Source organism: Choloepus didactylus, chromosome 4 (genome assembly GCF_015220235.1).
Source record: "Choloepus didactylus isolate mChoDid1 chromosome 4, mChoDid1.pri, whole genome shotgun sequence".
NCBI classification, from domain to species: domain Eukaryota; kingdom Metazoa; phylum Chordata; class Mammalia; order Pilosa; family Megalonychidae; genus Choloepus; species Choloepus didactylus.
Window position 1 is genome coordinate 128,763,201 of NC_051310.1, and position 17,327 is coordinate 128,780,527.

At 43.3% G+C, this 17,327-nt stretch overlaps 1 protein-coding gene across 2 annotated transcripts in view; it reads right to left on the bottom strand.

Moving 5' to 3' along the window:
- TMOD3 (tropomodulin 3) overlaps positions 1-17,327 on the bottom strand; it is a 143,098-nt gene that overhangs the window by 79,065 nt on the left and 46,706 nt on the right. For both annotated transcript variants that reach the window (XM_037833965.1, XM_037833964.1), the window contains exon 2: positions 5,752-5,954. In XM_037833965.1, the coding sequence (XP_037689893.1) occupies positions 5,752-5,877 (126 nt within the window). In that variant the 5' untranslated portion in view covers positions 5,878-5,954. The remainder of the gene's footprint in view (positions 1-5,751; positions 5,955-17,327) is intronic.

Below are 17,327 nucleotides of genomic sequence, written 5' to 3' on the forward strand. Positions count from 1 at the left end.
AATTCTATGGGGCCGTGATATCCTCGCCACCTCTGGGGCAGTGCTTACCACGCAGCCCCCCCAATAATGTGCGCCACTGCTCGTTTAACACCTCCAGCGCCCATTCCTCTGCAGTGGGATACTGAGGAACCTATATGGGTGGAGCAGTGGCCCCTTCCCACGCATAAATTAGTGGCACTCCAAGCCCTTGTCCAAGAACAATTAGACGCTAGCCACATAGAACCTTCTAATAGTCCCTATAATTCGCCAGTGTTTGTTATTCATAAAAAAGCCACAGGGAAATTTAGGCTCCTCAATGATCTGCGGGAAATCAATAAGCATATTCTTCCCATGGGCTCCCCGCAGCCTGGTCTCCCCCATCCGGTGGCCATCCCAGCCCACTATCATGTAGCCACCATTGACATCAAAGACTGTTTCTTTTCCATCCCGCTTCATGAGCGAGACCGCCCGCGCTTTGCCTTTACAGTTCCCGTTCCCAATCACGCGGGCGCGGCTAGCAGGTACCAATGGAAAGTCCTCCCTCAAGGGATGCGTAACAGTCCGGCCATCTGCCAAATGTATGTTAATCACGCAGTGGCCCCCCTGCGAAAGCGGGCCATGCTCATCCATTACATGGATGACATCTTGGTGGCCTCTGAGGATGCCGAAGCGCTTCCTCTAATCCTTAAAGACCTCACCACTAATTTAGCTGACCTCGGCCTTACGGTTCAGCCCGATAAAGTTCAGATTGTGCCACCATTAGCCTTCTTAGAGTTTAGTATTGATAAAACCATTGCCCCGTCCGCTCCCCAGCTGGACATACCGGATCGGGTCACTATCACTGAGCTTCAACAGCTCTGCGGTCAGATCAATTGGCTCCGCTCTGCGTTGCCGATCACCACCGCGCAGCTCCAACCACTCTTCATGCTGCTGAGTGTCCCTGAAGCCCCGCCGCTAGCAATCTCCCGGCGCATTAAGCTCACCCAGGAGGCAAAAGAAGCCATTGCCGCCATTAACATGGCGCTCGCCGCCTGCTGTCTCAACAGGTTCAGTACTAAAGAGGGCAATCTTATAGCACTCATCCTTCCTACGCCCGGCACACCCATGGGCTGCCTATGGCAGGAAGGCCCTCTACTTTGGGTGCACCCTGCTAAAAGCCGGCTTAGAAAAATTTGCCCCGCAGTGCGGCTCTGGATCAGCCTAGCTTCAGATCTAGTCACCCTGGCTGTTCATGTATTTGGAGAGCCGCCGGAAAAAATTGTTTGGCCCCTAGACGCAGGCCAAACCCGCCTGCTTATACGTGATAACCCGGACATGCAAATCCTCTTAGAAGGATTTCAGGGAGAATTCAGCTGCCACTATCCTAGCCATCGACTGTTACAGGGGCTTGCCAAGCTTCCCTTCCACAGCCCCTTCCATCCTTTCCCCTCCTCTGCACCCATCCCGGGTGCCACCACCGTCTTTACTGACACCTCCAAAACCCGTTTCGCCTTCCTCTCTTATTCACAGGACCACCCGGAACCCCGCCTATTCAGTTATGTCAACCTTCATTCAGTCCAAGTGGGGGAAATTCTGGCGGTGTCATACGCGCTAAACGCCCACTGTAACCACCCAGTAAACATTTTCACAGACAGCCTCTACACTTATCAGGTCTGCCGAGTCCTCGCGTTTTCCACCTTTTTCCCCGGGGACTCGGCCATTGATAAAGCACTTTCTAACCTCAGGAGCATCCTGGAGCATCGACAGGATCCTTGGTTCATTAGCCATATTCGTAGTCACTCAGGCCTTCCGGGGCCCTTGGCTAATGGCAATAGTATAGTAGACCAAGCGGTCTCAGCTCAGACTACCCAAGCTATGCTAACTCACACGGCAGCCCCTCCGGGGGATGCTGTTAACCGGGCTAAGTTATTGCATTCTAGATTTCACTTTTCGGCTACGTCGTTGCATCATTTATGTGGCCTCCCCCTAGATACCTGTAAACATCTTGTCCGCAATTGTGCAACTTGTGCGCCCTTTGCGCCGCTTGGCCCCCTGCAACCTCAGGGAGTCAACCCACGAGGCCTAAAACCCAATTCTAGATGGCAAATGGATGTAACTCACGTTCCGTCCTTTGGGCGCCTCAAGTATGTACATGTAATGATTGACACCTTCTCAGCCATGTGTTATGCAGTCCCCCTCGCCGGGGAAACGGCCAAACACTGTATCAAGGCCCTAAGACAGGGAATTCTCTTCATGGGAGTCCCCTGGGACATAAAAACGGACAATGGGCCTGCCTATCGCAGTGCCTCCTTTGAGGCCTTTCTTCAGTTATATAACATCACCCATCATTTCGGCATCCCTTATAATCCACAGGGACAAGCCATTGTGGAAGCAGTCCATCGCCGCTTAAAAACACAAATTGAAAAAGAAAAGGCAATGCTCCCCCAGGCAACTCCAGGGGACCTTATCATAGCAGCCCTTATTCACCTTAATCTACTCACATTCAATAAAGAAGGGCTTTCGCCCCTACATAAACATTGGGGTCCCTCGTATAGGCCCACCCAGGCCCCGATGGTCTACTGGAAGGACCCAGAAAATAATGCCTGGAAGGGTCCCTCCCCACTCCTCGCCCAGGGGCGCGGGTTTGCTTGTATTTTCCCAGATGATGCATCACAACCAATCTGGATCCCGGGAAAAGCAATCCGACCCGCCACCAGCAGCCAAACGGCCGACAAGACGAGAACGCCGCCGTCTCTGCAGCCTAACATACCAGATGACAACCTTGCAACTGGACCAGGAAGGCCGTCAGAGAGCACCCCCGGAGAGGCCTGAAAACTTGCAAGAAGAAAGACAAGAAATCGTTCAAATCATGCGCCTATACAGACAGGCAAAAGCCAGCCCCCTATACCTCCACAACCCTCACCCAAGCATAGCTTCCCTTCTAATGGTCATGTTGGCCCTTGCCTCTTCTACCCAGGCCAACCCCCACCAGCCTTGGAAGTGGACCTTTGCGCGTTGGGAAGACTCCAAAATAATTCTTTGCATTACCACAGCAGGATCCCCCTCCTTTGTTTTTAATGCCACTGATCTGTTCCCCCCTCCTAATCCAAAACCTATTGGTTATCCAAGCAGCCTAAATACACAAAATTATTATATGTGTCCATCTTCAAATCCTGGAAAATCATACTGCAATTCCCCCTATGAGCACTACTGTGCATACTGGGGGTGTGAAACATTAGCCACTGGCTGGAAACCTTCTGTCCCTGACAAATTTCTAAATCTTACAGTAATCCCTTATACTTGCCTAAACTCAGGCAATCGCTATTTCGACAGGTACCTTTGTCCTAAAAGACTAATGCTCACCGTACAAAACCCTACCGATACGTCTTGGCTCATGGGTCGAACCTGGGGCTTCCGAATTTATCTAGCGGGGTCCGATCCGGGATCCCTTATTCTCATAAAAAAGGAAGCAGCTCAACATTCATCTTCGGGCATTGGCCCCAATAAAGTCATTAACCCCCTTTTTCCACAGCTCTCCAGCCGCACCTCAGCTCCAACCAGCCGCACCTCAGCTGCAAACAACGCATCGCCAACCCCACCACCCCAACCTTTTCTACCCCCCTCTCATTACTCCTCTCCCCTCTTCAGCCTTATCCAAGCAACCTTCACCTCACTAAATGTCTCCTACCCCAATCTTACCTCCTCTTGTTGGCTTTGCCTCTCCACCTCTTCCTCACTGTATGAGCCCGTCGCCTCCAACCTCTCCTTTTCAGAAAATGCAGAAGACAACCCCTCGGAATGCAATTGGAATACCTCAGCCGTCCCCCTAACCTTTCATTCAGTCTCCTTTACAGGAAAGTGCATCCGCCCTCGCTCAAGTAACTCTCCCAACCTCACAGCCTGTGCCAACTACTCATCTCCCAGCAGCTCTGCCAAGTTTCTTATTCCTCACAACTTGTCCCAATGGCTCTGCTCCTCTACAGGACTTACCCCCTGCCTTAACGTGCAAACCCTCAATACAACTCATGAAACTTGCCTCCTAATTGTCCTTATCCCTAGGGTCTTATACCACAGCGAGGAAGATTTCTTCCTCCGCCTGGAAAGAACTGCAGCTCCTGCCACTCTGCAAAAGCGAGAACCCATCACCGCCCTCACAATTGCCTCCCTCCTAGGTCTTGCAGGCGCTGGCACCGGAATCGCTGCGCTAGCCAGTCAAGGCTCCGCCCTAACTCACCTCCGGGCGGCTGTTGACAAGGACATTTGTCACCTACAAGACGCTATTTCCCATCTTAAAAATTCTGTCAATTCCCTCTCTGAAGTCGTGCTCCAAAACCGCCGAGGTCTCGACCTTCTCCTCCTCAAAGAAGGAGGCCTTTGCGCCGCCCTAGGAGAAGAGTGCTGTGTATATGCCAATTCCACAGGTCTCGCCGAAGACAGCCTAAAGAAGGTCCGAGAGGGACTAGAACAACGCAAAAGAAACCGTGAAACCACCAACTATTGGTCCCACATCTTTACCCCCCTCCTCCCATACCTCCTCCCTCTCATCGGCCCCCTACTAATGATTATTCTAGCTCTCACCCTAGGGCCCTGCATTATCCGCAGAATTCTCCAGCTTGCTAAGAACCAAGCCAATGCTGTCTTTTCATCATTTGTGCAAGTCCAGTATCAACAACTTGCCTCCGCTGAAGAAGCTGACCCTCCGCAGCGTCGCCACCCTCGTCCATCCCGCAAGCAGCGAGGCCCCTCTCGAACGCCCGGGCGCCACACCAACGTCGAGCTCCAGCCTCTCTAACTACCATCTACCCCTATCCCTTCCCCCACCTCCCCTTTCCCTCATCCCTTGGCGGATCCCTCCGGTAAGCTTCTTCCTCTAATTAGAAAAGAAGGGGGAAATGCGGGACACTGTTATCGAGTTCCGACTTGGTGGGCCTGGGCCAGGGGAACTGATCAGCCCCTAGGAAAGGTAGTGGGGCACGGGTGGTAGCGCCCTCCACGGCCCCCCGGGCCTGAGAAAGTGGAGCTGAATGCAGGCCCCATTTCCTCACCCCAAAGTACAACCGTTGGGGAGGGCTTGCCGGAGAAACCCCCCCCCCCCGTGCCTTACCCGCACCCTCCACCCTCTTCGTTACCGGAGCAACTCCCGCCCCTTTTCAATCAACCTCCGCGCCCTCTCAGAACCAATCCAAGCCTTTAACCCCTACAGCTACCCCGCCCTCTAAACCGCCCGATATAAGCTTGTACTCTCCCCTAATAAACTCTCTTGGCTTCATCACCCTCAAAGAAACGTGTCCCGCCTGTTCCTTCTCGCCGCCCTCCACACCTTGCACGCCACCGCCGGGGACCGGGCCCAGTCCCCCGCCTCGCCCTCGCCTCCGGGAAAGAGCCCCCGCCGCCGGTACCCTCCGAGCAATCCCGAGAGCCTAGGATTTAGCAACCGGCCGCCACCCCCCCCCAGACGAGTCAACTGCGACCGCAGTACAGAAGTTGGCATATATTGAAGAGCTAATCACCTGCTGCATTTTACAATAAACTCACCTCCCTGCACACAAAGAAAAGATTTCTTAGAGAAGAGAAAATTTCAGGAGTTGGAGAAGATAGTTTAGAACAGTCACATCAGTAAAAACATGGGGGTAGAAGTGGGGGAAACTGGAGAGGAAGCAAAAAGCAAGTTCATTTAGATAAAGAAGAGAAGGGGGTTGTGGGTGCCAGAGAAAGTTCTGAAAAAACAAAGGCAGCTATTTTCTTTCAAAGGATTTGTAGTTATTTCATTTCTGTTTATTAGCTAGAACCTACCTCAGGGTCAAGATCATCCAGAACAGTTTCCAGTTGTTTTAGTTCTATTTCCGATAGATTGCCAAGGAGCTCATCTTCATCAAGGTCTTTGTACTTTTCCAAGTCCTTCCGGAATGGTAGTGCCATGACTTGCAATGTAGAAAGTCACTTAATTTTTGCTATATTCAGTATAGTCAGAAGAGATTTCTATATTTTTCTTAAAGCTATATAGAGAAATAAGCAAAAAAAAAAAAATTTAAATATTAAGTAATCTCTATCTACTTAGATCCATTATTAGATTAAATGAAACAATTTGCATATGTAATAGTCTTTGATTATATATCACACACTATTCTTATCCATGGATCATTCAATGTCTTTATCTTTTGTCTTTTGCTCACAAAAAATAAAAAATAAACTGGAGAAAAGAGGAAGAATAAAATTGAAATCCATTACAACAGCTACTTGATTTTTTGGAATATAGGCACTTTTATAGGAAAGAAACAACATTCTAAAACTGTTTCAGAAAAACACTCAATATCATCCTGGGATATGTTACCCCACTGATGGCCTATGTTGTCCAGCAGGGTCTGATTATCTGTCTACAGGAAAGGATAGCCTCCATTTCCTCACTGTGTGGATCTATTCCAAACAAGCTATGAGGTTAATTAACAAGCACATAAGATATAGCAGGACTGTTCTCCAGGAAAAGATACTTAAAATAAGTCATATACATAAAAACTTGGAAATAAACTATTTCTATAAATCTTTTCTAGCCATGCATGTGATCATTTGTCTCACAAAATGTTCCTACCTGTATAAGAAACAATCCTTAGATTTAGTAATATGTCTAAATTTTTCTTGGCTGCAAAATGCCCAAGAAATTCTTCTACATGGAAAACAACAGATCACTGCTGAAAGAAATTAAAGACCTAGACAATGGAAAGAAATTCCATGTTCAGGGATTAGAAGTCTTAAAATAATTAAAATGTCAATAATACCCAAAGTGAGTTACAGATTTAACACAATCCTAATCAAAATTTCAACAGCCTTTTTTGCAAAAGTGGAAAAGTCACTCATTTTACATGCAAGGGAAAGGAGCCGCAAATAACCAAAACCATTATGAAAAAGAAGAATGAAGTTGGAAAACTCATATTTCACATTTGCAAAACTTACAGCAAAGCTACAGTAATCAAAACAGTATGATACAGGCATAAGCGCAAACATATAAAACAATGGAATGGAACTGAGAGTTCAGAAACAGACCCACATCTATGGCCATCTGATTTTTGACAATGGTGTCAAGTCCACTCAATGGGAAAAGAATAGTCTTTCCAACAAATGGTGCTGGAAAAACTGGATATCCACATGCAAAAGAATGAAAGTGGACCCTTACTTGACACCATATACAAAAATTAACTCAAAATGGATCAAAGACCTAAATGAGTTAAAACTATAAAATTCCTAGAAGTATGCATAGGGGAATATCTTCAGGACCTTTTATTACAGCCAATGGATCTTAAGACTTTATGCCAAAAGCATGAGCCACAAAAGAAAAAATATAAAAATAGGACTTTGCTGAAATTAAAAATTTTTGTTCATTAAAGGACATGATCAATAAAAAGGACAACCTACACAATGGGAGAAAATATTTGGAAACCATATGTCTGATAAGCATTTAATATCGAAAATATATAAAGACCTGCTACAGCTCAACAAGACAAACAACCCAATTTAAAAATGGGCAAAGCACAGGAATACACATTTCTCCAAAGACATGCAAATGCCTGATGTAAAGATGCTAAACATCACTAGCCACTGAGAACACAAATCAAAACCACGAGATACCACTTCATACACATCAGAATGGCTAATACATTAAAAATCCAAAATAACAAGTGTTAACAAGTGGAGAAAGGAATCCTCAGACGTCCCTGGTGGATATGTAAAATGGTGTAGCCATTGTAGAAAACAGTTCGGCAATTAATCAAAAAGTTGAACTTCAGTCTCACCCGGACATGGCTTCCTTCCTCCAGGAGAAAAGCTGTCCTCATGAAAGGGTAGTGCTGCCACCATTGCTGTCCATCAACCCAGCACCCCCACAGTAGAGGTTATGTACGATTGATTACAACTTTTCTTTTGAAGCCAAACATCAGAAACTGCCTCCACCACAGCGACCTGGACATTAATGGGAGTTCCAGGATTCCATTGGCTGAGCAGGCACTTCTACACCACATAGTGAGTATATACACGGAGAAGCCAGGAGACTGTGTTTAAGAGCAGTTAGTGTTTCGCCCGGAATGCCGCTGGGGAATGGGCAGTTGCAGTCTGCTAATGAGCACCTGGCTCAGGTGCTACCCTCCGCAGACCTGCAGCCAAGGGACACTGTGTCAGGGAATGGCAGTTGGAACAGGAAGATGAGCGTGAAAGAGGGCAACCTTCCATGCCCCATGCAGCCATCTTTGCAGTTGGTTGGGGAGATAACCCTTCACAGTCCCATGGCCAAGAGCTTCCTTGAAGGAATTCGGGATTCGGTGGGGTTGTGACAGCATCCACTCTTCTTCCACAGATGCCCAGTGTGCACAACCTAAAGGAAAGGGCACCACATGGAAGTGCCAGGAGCCCTCCCTCAATCCCAGGGACTCACAGATGCATGGCAGACAGGGACTGTGGAGCATTCGAGCTGGAAGGTGAGAAGCACAGCTCTGCAGCCCCAGAGTACTTCAACACTTCCAGGAAAGGCTGGGACCACTGTGTCCTAGAGAGGACACCTTACCAAACTGCGCAGGGCATGCCCCCCACCCCCCACAGGGTTGGCAGCCCCACTGCACATGGAAAATTGGTGCATGGACTGGACTTGAACATAGTTTGGACCCCATTCAGTACATAGATGAAGTTGGGGGAGAAATGGGATGAGGGTTAAGAGGTGGCTCAAGAGCACCATCTGCTGATAGGTCAGGGAAAGTGCACTACACCAAGCTGTACCTCTGTCAAATTACAGATAAAAGATTGAATAATCCTGCTTATACTAAAAGAACCCTATCAAGATCAGCAAATGCCAAAAGGCCAAAAACAACATAAAATTATAAAGTATATGAAGAAACCAGAAGAGATGGATAACCCAAACGTCCAAACTAAAAAGCCAGAGGAGACACAGAAACTGGAACAATTAATCAAAGAAGTACACACAAACATCATTATGGCTCAGGATATAAAGGACATCAAGAAGACCCTAGAAAAGCATAAAGAAGAATTCACAAGAGTAAATAAAAAATAGCAGATGTTATGGAAATAAAAGATATTCTGTTATATATTGTTACATGTCTCAAGAATATCTTGATCAAATTTAGAATATTCTTGAGACATATAACAGAGGATTTGAAGAGGCAGAAGAATGAATTAGTGAACTCGAGGATACAGCAATGGAATATGACAGTAAAAAAAGAATGAATGGTGAAAAAAAACTGAAATGGATCTCAGGGAAATGATAGATAACATGAAGTGCAAAAATATAAGAATCACTGGTGCTACAGAAGGTGAAGAAAGAGTCAAGGGCTAGGAAGGGTATTTGAAGACACTGTTAGGGAAAACTTCCCAACCCTTCTAAACAACATAAATATGCAAATCAAAGATGCCCAATGAACTCAAAACAGAATAAACACAAATAAATCCACTCTGAGACATTCTGATCAGACTGTCAAATGCTGAAGAGAAGAAGAAAGTTCTGAAAGCAGCAAGGAAGAAGCGATTCACCACATACGAGGGAAAAAACATGAGACTATGTACTGACTACTCAGCAGGGACAACGGAGGTGAGAAGGCAGTGGTATGACATATTTAAAATTCTAAAAGAAAAAAAATTGCTAGCCAAGAATTCTTTATCTGGAGAAGCTCTCCTTCAAAATTAAGGGACAGCTTAAAATTTTCACAAACAAATGCTGAGGAAATTTGTTAACAAGAGATCTGTCATACAAGACATACTAAAGGGAGCTCTAACAGCAGGAGAAAAAAAGAAGAGAGAGGCCTGAAGAAAGGCACAGAACTAAAGAGTATTAGTAAGGGTAACTGTGTCAGTTTGGATGTACTATGTCGCCCAAAACACACTTCTATGACCTTCAGACTGTCTGTAACTTTGTAACCAAAATAACCCCCCCTTATAAAAGTCAATCAATTTCTGGTTTTCTGCATAAAGACAGCATTAGCAAACTGGAACAGATTTTGGTACCGGAGACATGGGGTGCTGCTGCTGCTGAGATTGCAGATACCAAACATGTTGTAATGGCTTTTTAAATAGATAAGGGGAAGATTCTGGAAGAACTGTGAGGAGCTTGCTAGAAAAGGCCTATTTTGCTTTGAAGAGACCACTGGTAGAAATATGGACTCAAAAGATAATTCTGATGAGGCCTTGAGCAGAAATGCTGAATGTGTCATTGTAAACTGGAAGAAAGGCAATCTTTGTTTTAAAGTGGCAGAGAATTTGGCAAAATTGAGTCCTGATGTCAGATGGAAGGCAGAATTTGACAGTGACAAGTTGGGACACTTAGCTAAGGAGATTTGGAAACTAAAAGTTGAAGATGTAGCCAGGCTTCTCTTTGCAGCTTATAGTAAAATGCAAGACAAAAGGGATAAGCTGAGAAATGAACTCGTGAGTTCAAAGAAACCAGAAACTGAGAGTTTTGAAAATTCTGGGATTCCAGAAAGTGAGACCCCAGAGGATAGTACCCCACATGAAGTTTTAACAAAACCTGGAACCATCCAGCCATTTCAGTACAAGCCAGGATTGGAGACGGAGTTATCCAGAAAGGATCTGTGGAAAGTCCCACTATCTGATGGTTTCGACCTCATAAACTGCATGCTAAGCCTACAAAATTTTTGCAAGATCTGTATAGACAGAACCACTGCCTGGGCTGGAGGGGACAGAAGAGGAACAAATTGAAGGAAAATTTTCTTCAAAGACAGAGCCATGGAGGTTGCGGTGTGGCCCATGAACTTATAAAGGGTGAGTTTTCTCCAGAAGCAGAGGGTGAGCCTTCCGCCTCGATACTCAGGAAGAGTGCTGCCATCCCAGGCCTCAGAAGAGGGTGCAGCACATTCCCCAGGGACTGCGGAGAGCCTGGCTGCCACCCCACTATTCAGAGAGGGGAGAACCTTTGACTTGAAGAGGCAGAGTCTGGGTGGTACCCCTATGTTTGAGGAGGGTGGGGCCAAGAAGGTGGTCTCCCCAATGCGTGGATATGTTGGAGAACTCACCCAGCATTTGAAGAAAAAAAGGTTGCAACGAAAGCCTTTGGAAAGGGTTGGACTCCTGCTGTCTCAAGACCCAAGGAAAAAACGTTGTTCTAAAAATGACACAGGGACTTTGAAATGTAATGAAGTTTGCCCTGTAGGTTTTAGGAATTGTTTTGGTCCCTTAAAACCTGTTTTCCTTACTGTTTCTCCTTATGGCAATGGGAACGTTTATCCTATGTACACTGGCAGCAGACAACTTGTTCTAAGTTTCACAGGTCCACAGTTAAAGGAGAATTTTGCCTTACAAAAGATCACATGTGACTGATTTTGATGGGATCTTGTACTTAACTATTGTTACTGAAATGATTTAAGTTTCTGTGATATTGTGATGGATGAACATATATTGTATATGGAAAGATCATGTCATTTTGGGGTCCAGGGGGTAGAATGTGCCAAGTTTAGATGTACTATGTCCCCTAAAATGCCATTATCTTAAGGAAATCTTGTGGGGGCAGACGTATTAGTGTTGATTAGGTTGGAATCCTTTGATTGAGTGTTTCCATGGAGACATGACTCAATCAACTGGGCGAGACCTTTGGATAATTTCCATGGATGTGATACACCACCCATTCAGGGCGGGTCTGAATTAAATCACTGGAGCCATATGTAAAGCTCAGAAAGAAGGAGCTCACTGCTAGCTGCAGCTGAGAGACACATTTTGAAGATGGCCGTTGGAAGCTGACACTGACATTTTGGAGAATGCCATTTTGAAACGCAACCTGAGAGCAAGCAGACGCCAGCCATGTGCCTTCCCAGCTAACAGAGATTTTCCAGACACCACTGGCCATCCTCCAGTGAAGGCACCCAACTGTTGATGCCTTACATTGGACACTTATGGCCTTCAGACTGTAACTTTGTACCCAAATAAACCACCTTTATAAAAGCCAATCCATTTCTGGTGTTTTGCATAATGGCAGCATTAGCAAACCAGAACAGTGTATTTTCTCAATGAAAATACAGACTGCAGAGAAGAGAAAATGGAAGGTGTCAGCACTTTCAACTACATTAACCATAAAATGCAATTTTGAAGATGGCAGCAGGCAATTTTAAGGAAAAAAATATATACATACTTCTTTCATAAAACTACCAGCAACACAGTATTTGAGACAGATTAGGATAAGAAACTGTTAAAGGTATATGAATATGTACCAAGAATACTTATTTAGCTTGGGCTATTTTGTAATGTTCAGTATATCAATATAAAAAGAAGTCTTTAAATAATCTATATATTTTATTTTAAATGTAACAATTATATGGGCCTAGCCATATAAAAAAATCAATTTACTAGTCAATAAATATTTATATAATTTGAATTATTTTGAGTGTCCCCTCCCTTCACTTTCAAAAGTGTTCCAGTACGGACCTACAATTTCAAAGGTCACCCTACTAATAAGGTACTCTCATGGACAATATGATAAGAATCAAATATTAAGAGCAAAGACAATGGCATATGCCAACCAAGTTCTATGAGTTGGGGCACAACATTCCTTAAAGTGACTAAATAGCTTACTCCAACAGATTGCCTTTTACCTCAAAGTAAAATCTATCACATAAAGAGTGTTCGTGGTATTGTTCAAAGAACCCACCTCCCAATAAAAGGAATAATACATTACTAGTATCTTCATGTGCCCCTCCCATTAGAAGTAGTCAGTATACTGAATTGTGAATTAGTCATTGTCTTGCTTTTCTTTAGTTTTACCTAATATAGACATATTCTTAACAATATTTAGTTTTGCCTGTTTTTTGTACTTTATATAAATGGATTCATATAGTACATATTCTTCTGTGACTTGCTATTTTTACTCAACCTTGTTTTGAGTTGATACTTAGAGCTGTACTTATTTCATTTTCATTTCTGTATATGTTCCATTGTATACATGGACACATGAGTTATTTAAGTTGTTTTCCCTCTAATTTTCTACTATAAATAATCTTGTTCCTATTTCCTGGTACACATGTGCAAGTGTTTCTAAAAGATTCATATCTAGGAATGAAATTACTTGGTTATGCTTATGTTCAACTTTATCTGATAATGCGAAACTATTTTCAAATGATTGCACCCATTTACATTCCCACAAGATTCACTACATGACAATTTATGTTGCTCTTCATCCTTGCTAAATGTTGGTATTACCAGAATTTTAATTTTTGGCCACTCCAGCAGATGTGAAATGATATTTCACTAAATTATGATGAGATGAGGTTGAACATCTTTTTACAGATGTTCTTAATAAATTCTTGATACTAATCTTTGTCAGTTATATGTGTAACAAATTTCTTGTTCCATTTTCTCTCTTATTACTGGCTTATTTTGGTATATCATTGGGGGAAAAGTTTCTGAATTTTTTTTTCATTTATATTTTTTAAAGAACTTACTTCAACTTATTTTTTTTTCATTTTCAAGGCAATGTCTCCATTTTTGCCAAGAGGCAAGAAGCTTCTAGTTAATATACTTCTAGTTAATATAGTTTCATAGCAGCTTATGTTCTGATTTAATAAAAAGCAAACAATTGGTACTCATCCTACCTAATGTTGCCCAATACTTATCAAAAAATGTTCTTTTATCAGATGTTCATATTCTCAGCTTCACCATAAAGTAGATTCAGCTTTTCTAAATTGGTTATACTCTTTCCCTTTCTACCCTCATCCTTTATTGAGAAGTATCTATATACTGACAATGTTCCAAGTGTTAGCAAGAGAAGCTTAGAACCTCCTCAGAAAAGCAACGAATGTAACTCTGGAAACAGTGCTTTACTTTTTTTTTGTTCTGGGGATGACATGTCCTTTTCTCTTGCTTAGATTTTGACATCAGTTTGTTTACTGGAATGGTGAAGAGATGAAACCAATGTGCCAGGAAAGTATTTTAAATTTCTAAGGTGTCTGTAGGAGCATTTTTAATTCCCAAACTAATGTAAAATATACTTCATAAAAAGTAACAGATAATTTGTACAGTACAGGAATATAAGAAAATGGAAATAGCTTTTAAAGCACAATATTCTTGTAATCATGTAAAAAAAAAAAAAACTTCTGCAGGTAAATTTTGCCACATAAATCGGCAAATCTTAAGGCAGAAGTGGAAAATTTTAGAATCTGAAATTCTGATATGTTTAATTCTTCATTCGTAACTCAATTTTTAGACCAGCAGTTCTCTAACTTTGGTGGGCACTGGAATCTCTTAGAGGGCTTGTTAAGATACAGGTACTCCTGGGCCCCATATACCCAGAATTTCTGCAGATTGAGTAGGTCTGGGTTGGGACCCGAGAATTTGCATTTCTAATAAGTCCCCAAGTGCTGCTGCTACTTCTGGTCCAGGAACTACACTTTTGAGTACCCATTCTCTAGAGGTGCTCACCTCATAAATTCTGTCAAGCAGGTCTCACACTTTTGTGACACAGGCTATTTTGTCCTACTCACAGGCTGAAGAAGTTTGCTAAAATATTCAAAGTTTATGTTGGCCATTGCCATGTATGCTTTCCTTTTCATTCTGCCACTGCTTCACTGAACTTCAGGAACATCTGGAAACTCCTGGAATATTCTAGGATAAAAGCCCTCATTCCATATGAAGAAGGGGCACTTTCCAAATATGGGTCCGTTGCTCAGTGTGGCTAAAAGAAGTCACACCGAACCTGGCTAAAGAGGAAAAGATGGTTTAATATTTTATGCTGGTGGAAAGCAGAAGTCTCCCAAATCTGCTTCTCTGGAGTGCTTCTCTAATTGGGTTCTATCCCCAGGTTCAGAGACAAAGAGAGATAATTATTCAATTAACATGCTACAAGAGTGACAGACAAAAAGTCCATCTATTTGGGAGGTTTGAGGCAATCTCCCAGTGATTCTTTAATTAGTTAAACCATTAGAGACAAAGGGAGTCAGGTGGCAAGGTGCAAACTTTACATTTACATGTCATGTAACAGGTTTGCAGAACTGTGGGAGTCCCTGGCAGTGTCTTGAAAACTGCACACAGCAGTTTGCTTGACCTAGGACAGCTGAGGTTTGACGGATTCTCCTTGTAGTGTCAGTTGCTAACTGTACTCTATACCCTAAACTACCTCCTCCCTGAGACTCCCTGAGATACTGTTATCTTCATAATCCTCCCCTCCTCTCTGCTGATTACAATCAACCCCTCCCTACATTGCATGACCCTGCTCCCTGCCTTACGTAACTCTCATACCCATTGGTATGTCCAGCCCTTATAACCAGCTTATTCAGTTCCTGAAAGTGTGGACTATTTCCAAGTTGTGCTCTGAACATGCCGCCATTCAGAGCAGCTCCTGAATCCATTCAGAGAAGCTCCTGATTTCAGGGCAACGTGGCTCAACTTCCCCACTCTGTAGGTAAGCCCTATAATAAAAGCTCAGGTCTTAGAATGTGTCCAGTGCCTCTTTAGTCCATTGGCTACAAAAGCCCTCTTGGGCTGTGACAAGAACTTTTGTAATTTAGTTATTTACCATTTTCCTGTTTTCTTCAGGAGCTAGGAGACAAGATACAAATTTTACATTTACATATGTTTGCAGACTTACATTTACAAATTACTTCTTTGTGAGAGTAACAGCTTCCATTGTTTCCTGTCTCTAGCTTTGAAGGTTACATTTTACAATTTCTTGCTTGCTTACAGTTTAAGATTATATTTTAAAAGTCACTGTTGACACATCCCAGAGTAATTTGGGCAGATAACAAAAAATATATTTACAGCCTCCCCCTCCCCAGCCCCGAGGATCTGGGGGAAGGTGCAGATGTGTTGGACATCCTCACCTGGACTGGTGTTGATGTTGTCACAAACATTGGGACTGGCGGTTTGATGTGCTGAGCCCTCGATCATGGGACTTGCCTTTATGAAGCTCATTACCGCAAAGGAGAGGCTAAACTTGCATGTAATGGTGCCTAAGAGTCTCCCCCTGAGTACCTCTTTGTTGCTCAGATGTGGCCCTCTCTCTCTCTAACTGAGCCATCTCGACAGGTGAACTTGCTGCCCTCCCCCCTACATGGGACCCAACTCCCAGGGGTGTAAATCTCCCTGGCAACGCAGAGTATGACTCCCGGGGATAAATGTGGACCCGGCATCATGGGACTGAGAGTATCTTCTTGACCAAAAGGGGGATGCAAAATGAGACGAAATACTTTCAGTGGCTGAGAGATTTCAAATGGAGTCGAGAGGTCACTCTGGTGGACATTCTTATGCACTATATAGATAACACCTCTTAGGTTTTAATGTATTGGAATAGCTAGAAGTATACCTGAAACTACCAAACTCCAACCCAGCAGTCTGGACTCCTGAAGACAATTATATAATAATGTAGATTACAAGGGGTGACAGTGTGATTGTGAAGACCTTGTGGATCACACCCCCTTTATCTAGTGTATGGATGAGTAGAAAAATGAGGATAAAAACTAAAGGACAAATGGGGTGGGATGGCGGGATGATCTGGGTGTTCTTTTTTTTCACTTTTATTTTTTATTCTTGTTCTGGTTCTTTCTGATGTAAGGAAAATGTTCAGAGATAGATTGTGTGATGAACGTATAACTATGTTATCATACTGTGGACAGTGGATTGTATACCATGGATGATTGTATGGTGTGTGAATGTATTTCAATAAAACTGAATTTAATAAAAAAAAAAAGTCACTGTTACACATTAACCAATTTCCTTTTCATTTATCATTTACCTTTAGAATCCTAATGTTTCACATTGAACTTCCAGGACCCTACCAATTTTCAGATGTATTCTCAGCAATCTCATCTCTCTGAGCTTCAAATTTTAGCTTTCTATTTGAAATTTTTTTAAAAATTAATACCATATTCTAGATCTTCTGGATCACTTATAATGAACTAAGCACTATCAGAGGATTTCAGTTGCCATGTTTACATGTGTATTTATCGTTGCACCCACACCTGGTAGAACTATTTTAATTGTTCTAAACTAACACAGAGGCAGCCTTAATCCCTAAATGATGTATTTACACACATTAAGGCCACAGGGCATTATGTAACCAAAGATTTCTCAGAGATTCAAACAGAAAAATGGTGACAGAAAGTAAGGTCTTGACACTAACTGTATTAAAACAAACACAAAGAAACAAAAACCCTGTGGATTAACAAGATTCAGAGATGTATCTCTCAATAACATGAGGTGTTAATTCCCATTTCATCACTATTAGGGCAGGCCCTGAGTCTTCAGGGTTCTCTCATATGTTCTCTTTAATGCATACATATGATCATTTTGTTCTCTGGTTCAAAAACGTTATATAGATTCACAGTACCTACAACAGGGTTTGGCAAACTATTGTCAGTGGGCCAAATTCATTCTGCTGCCTG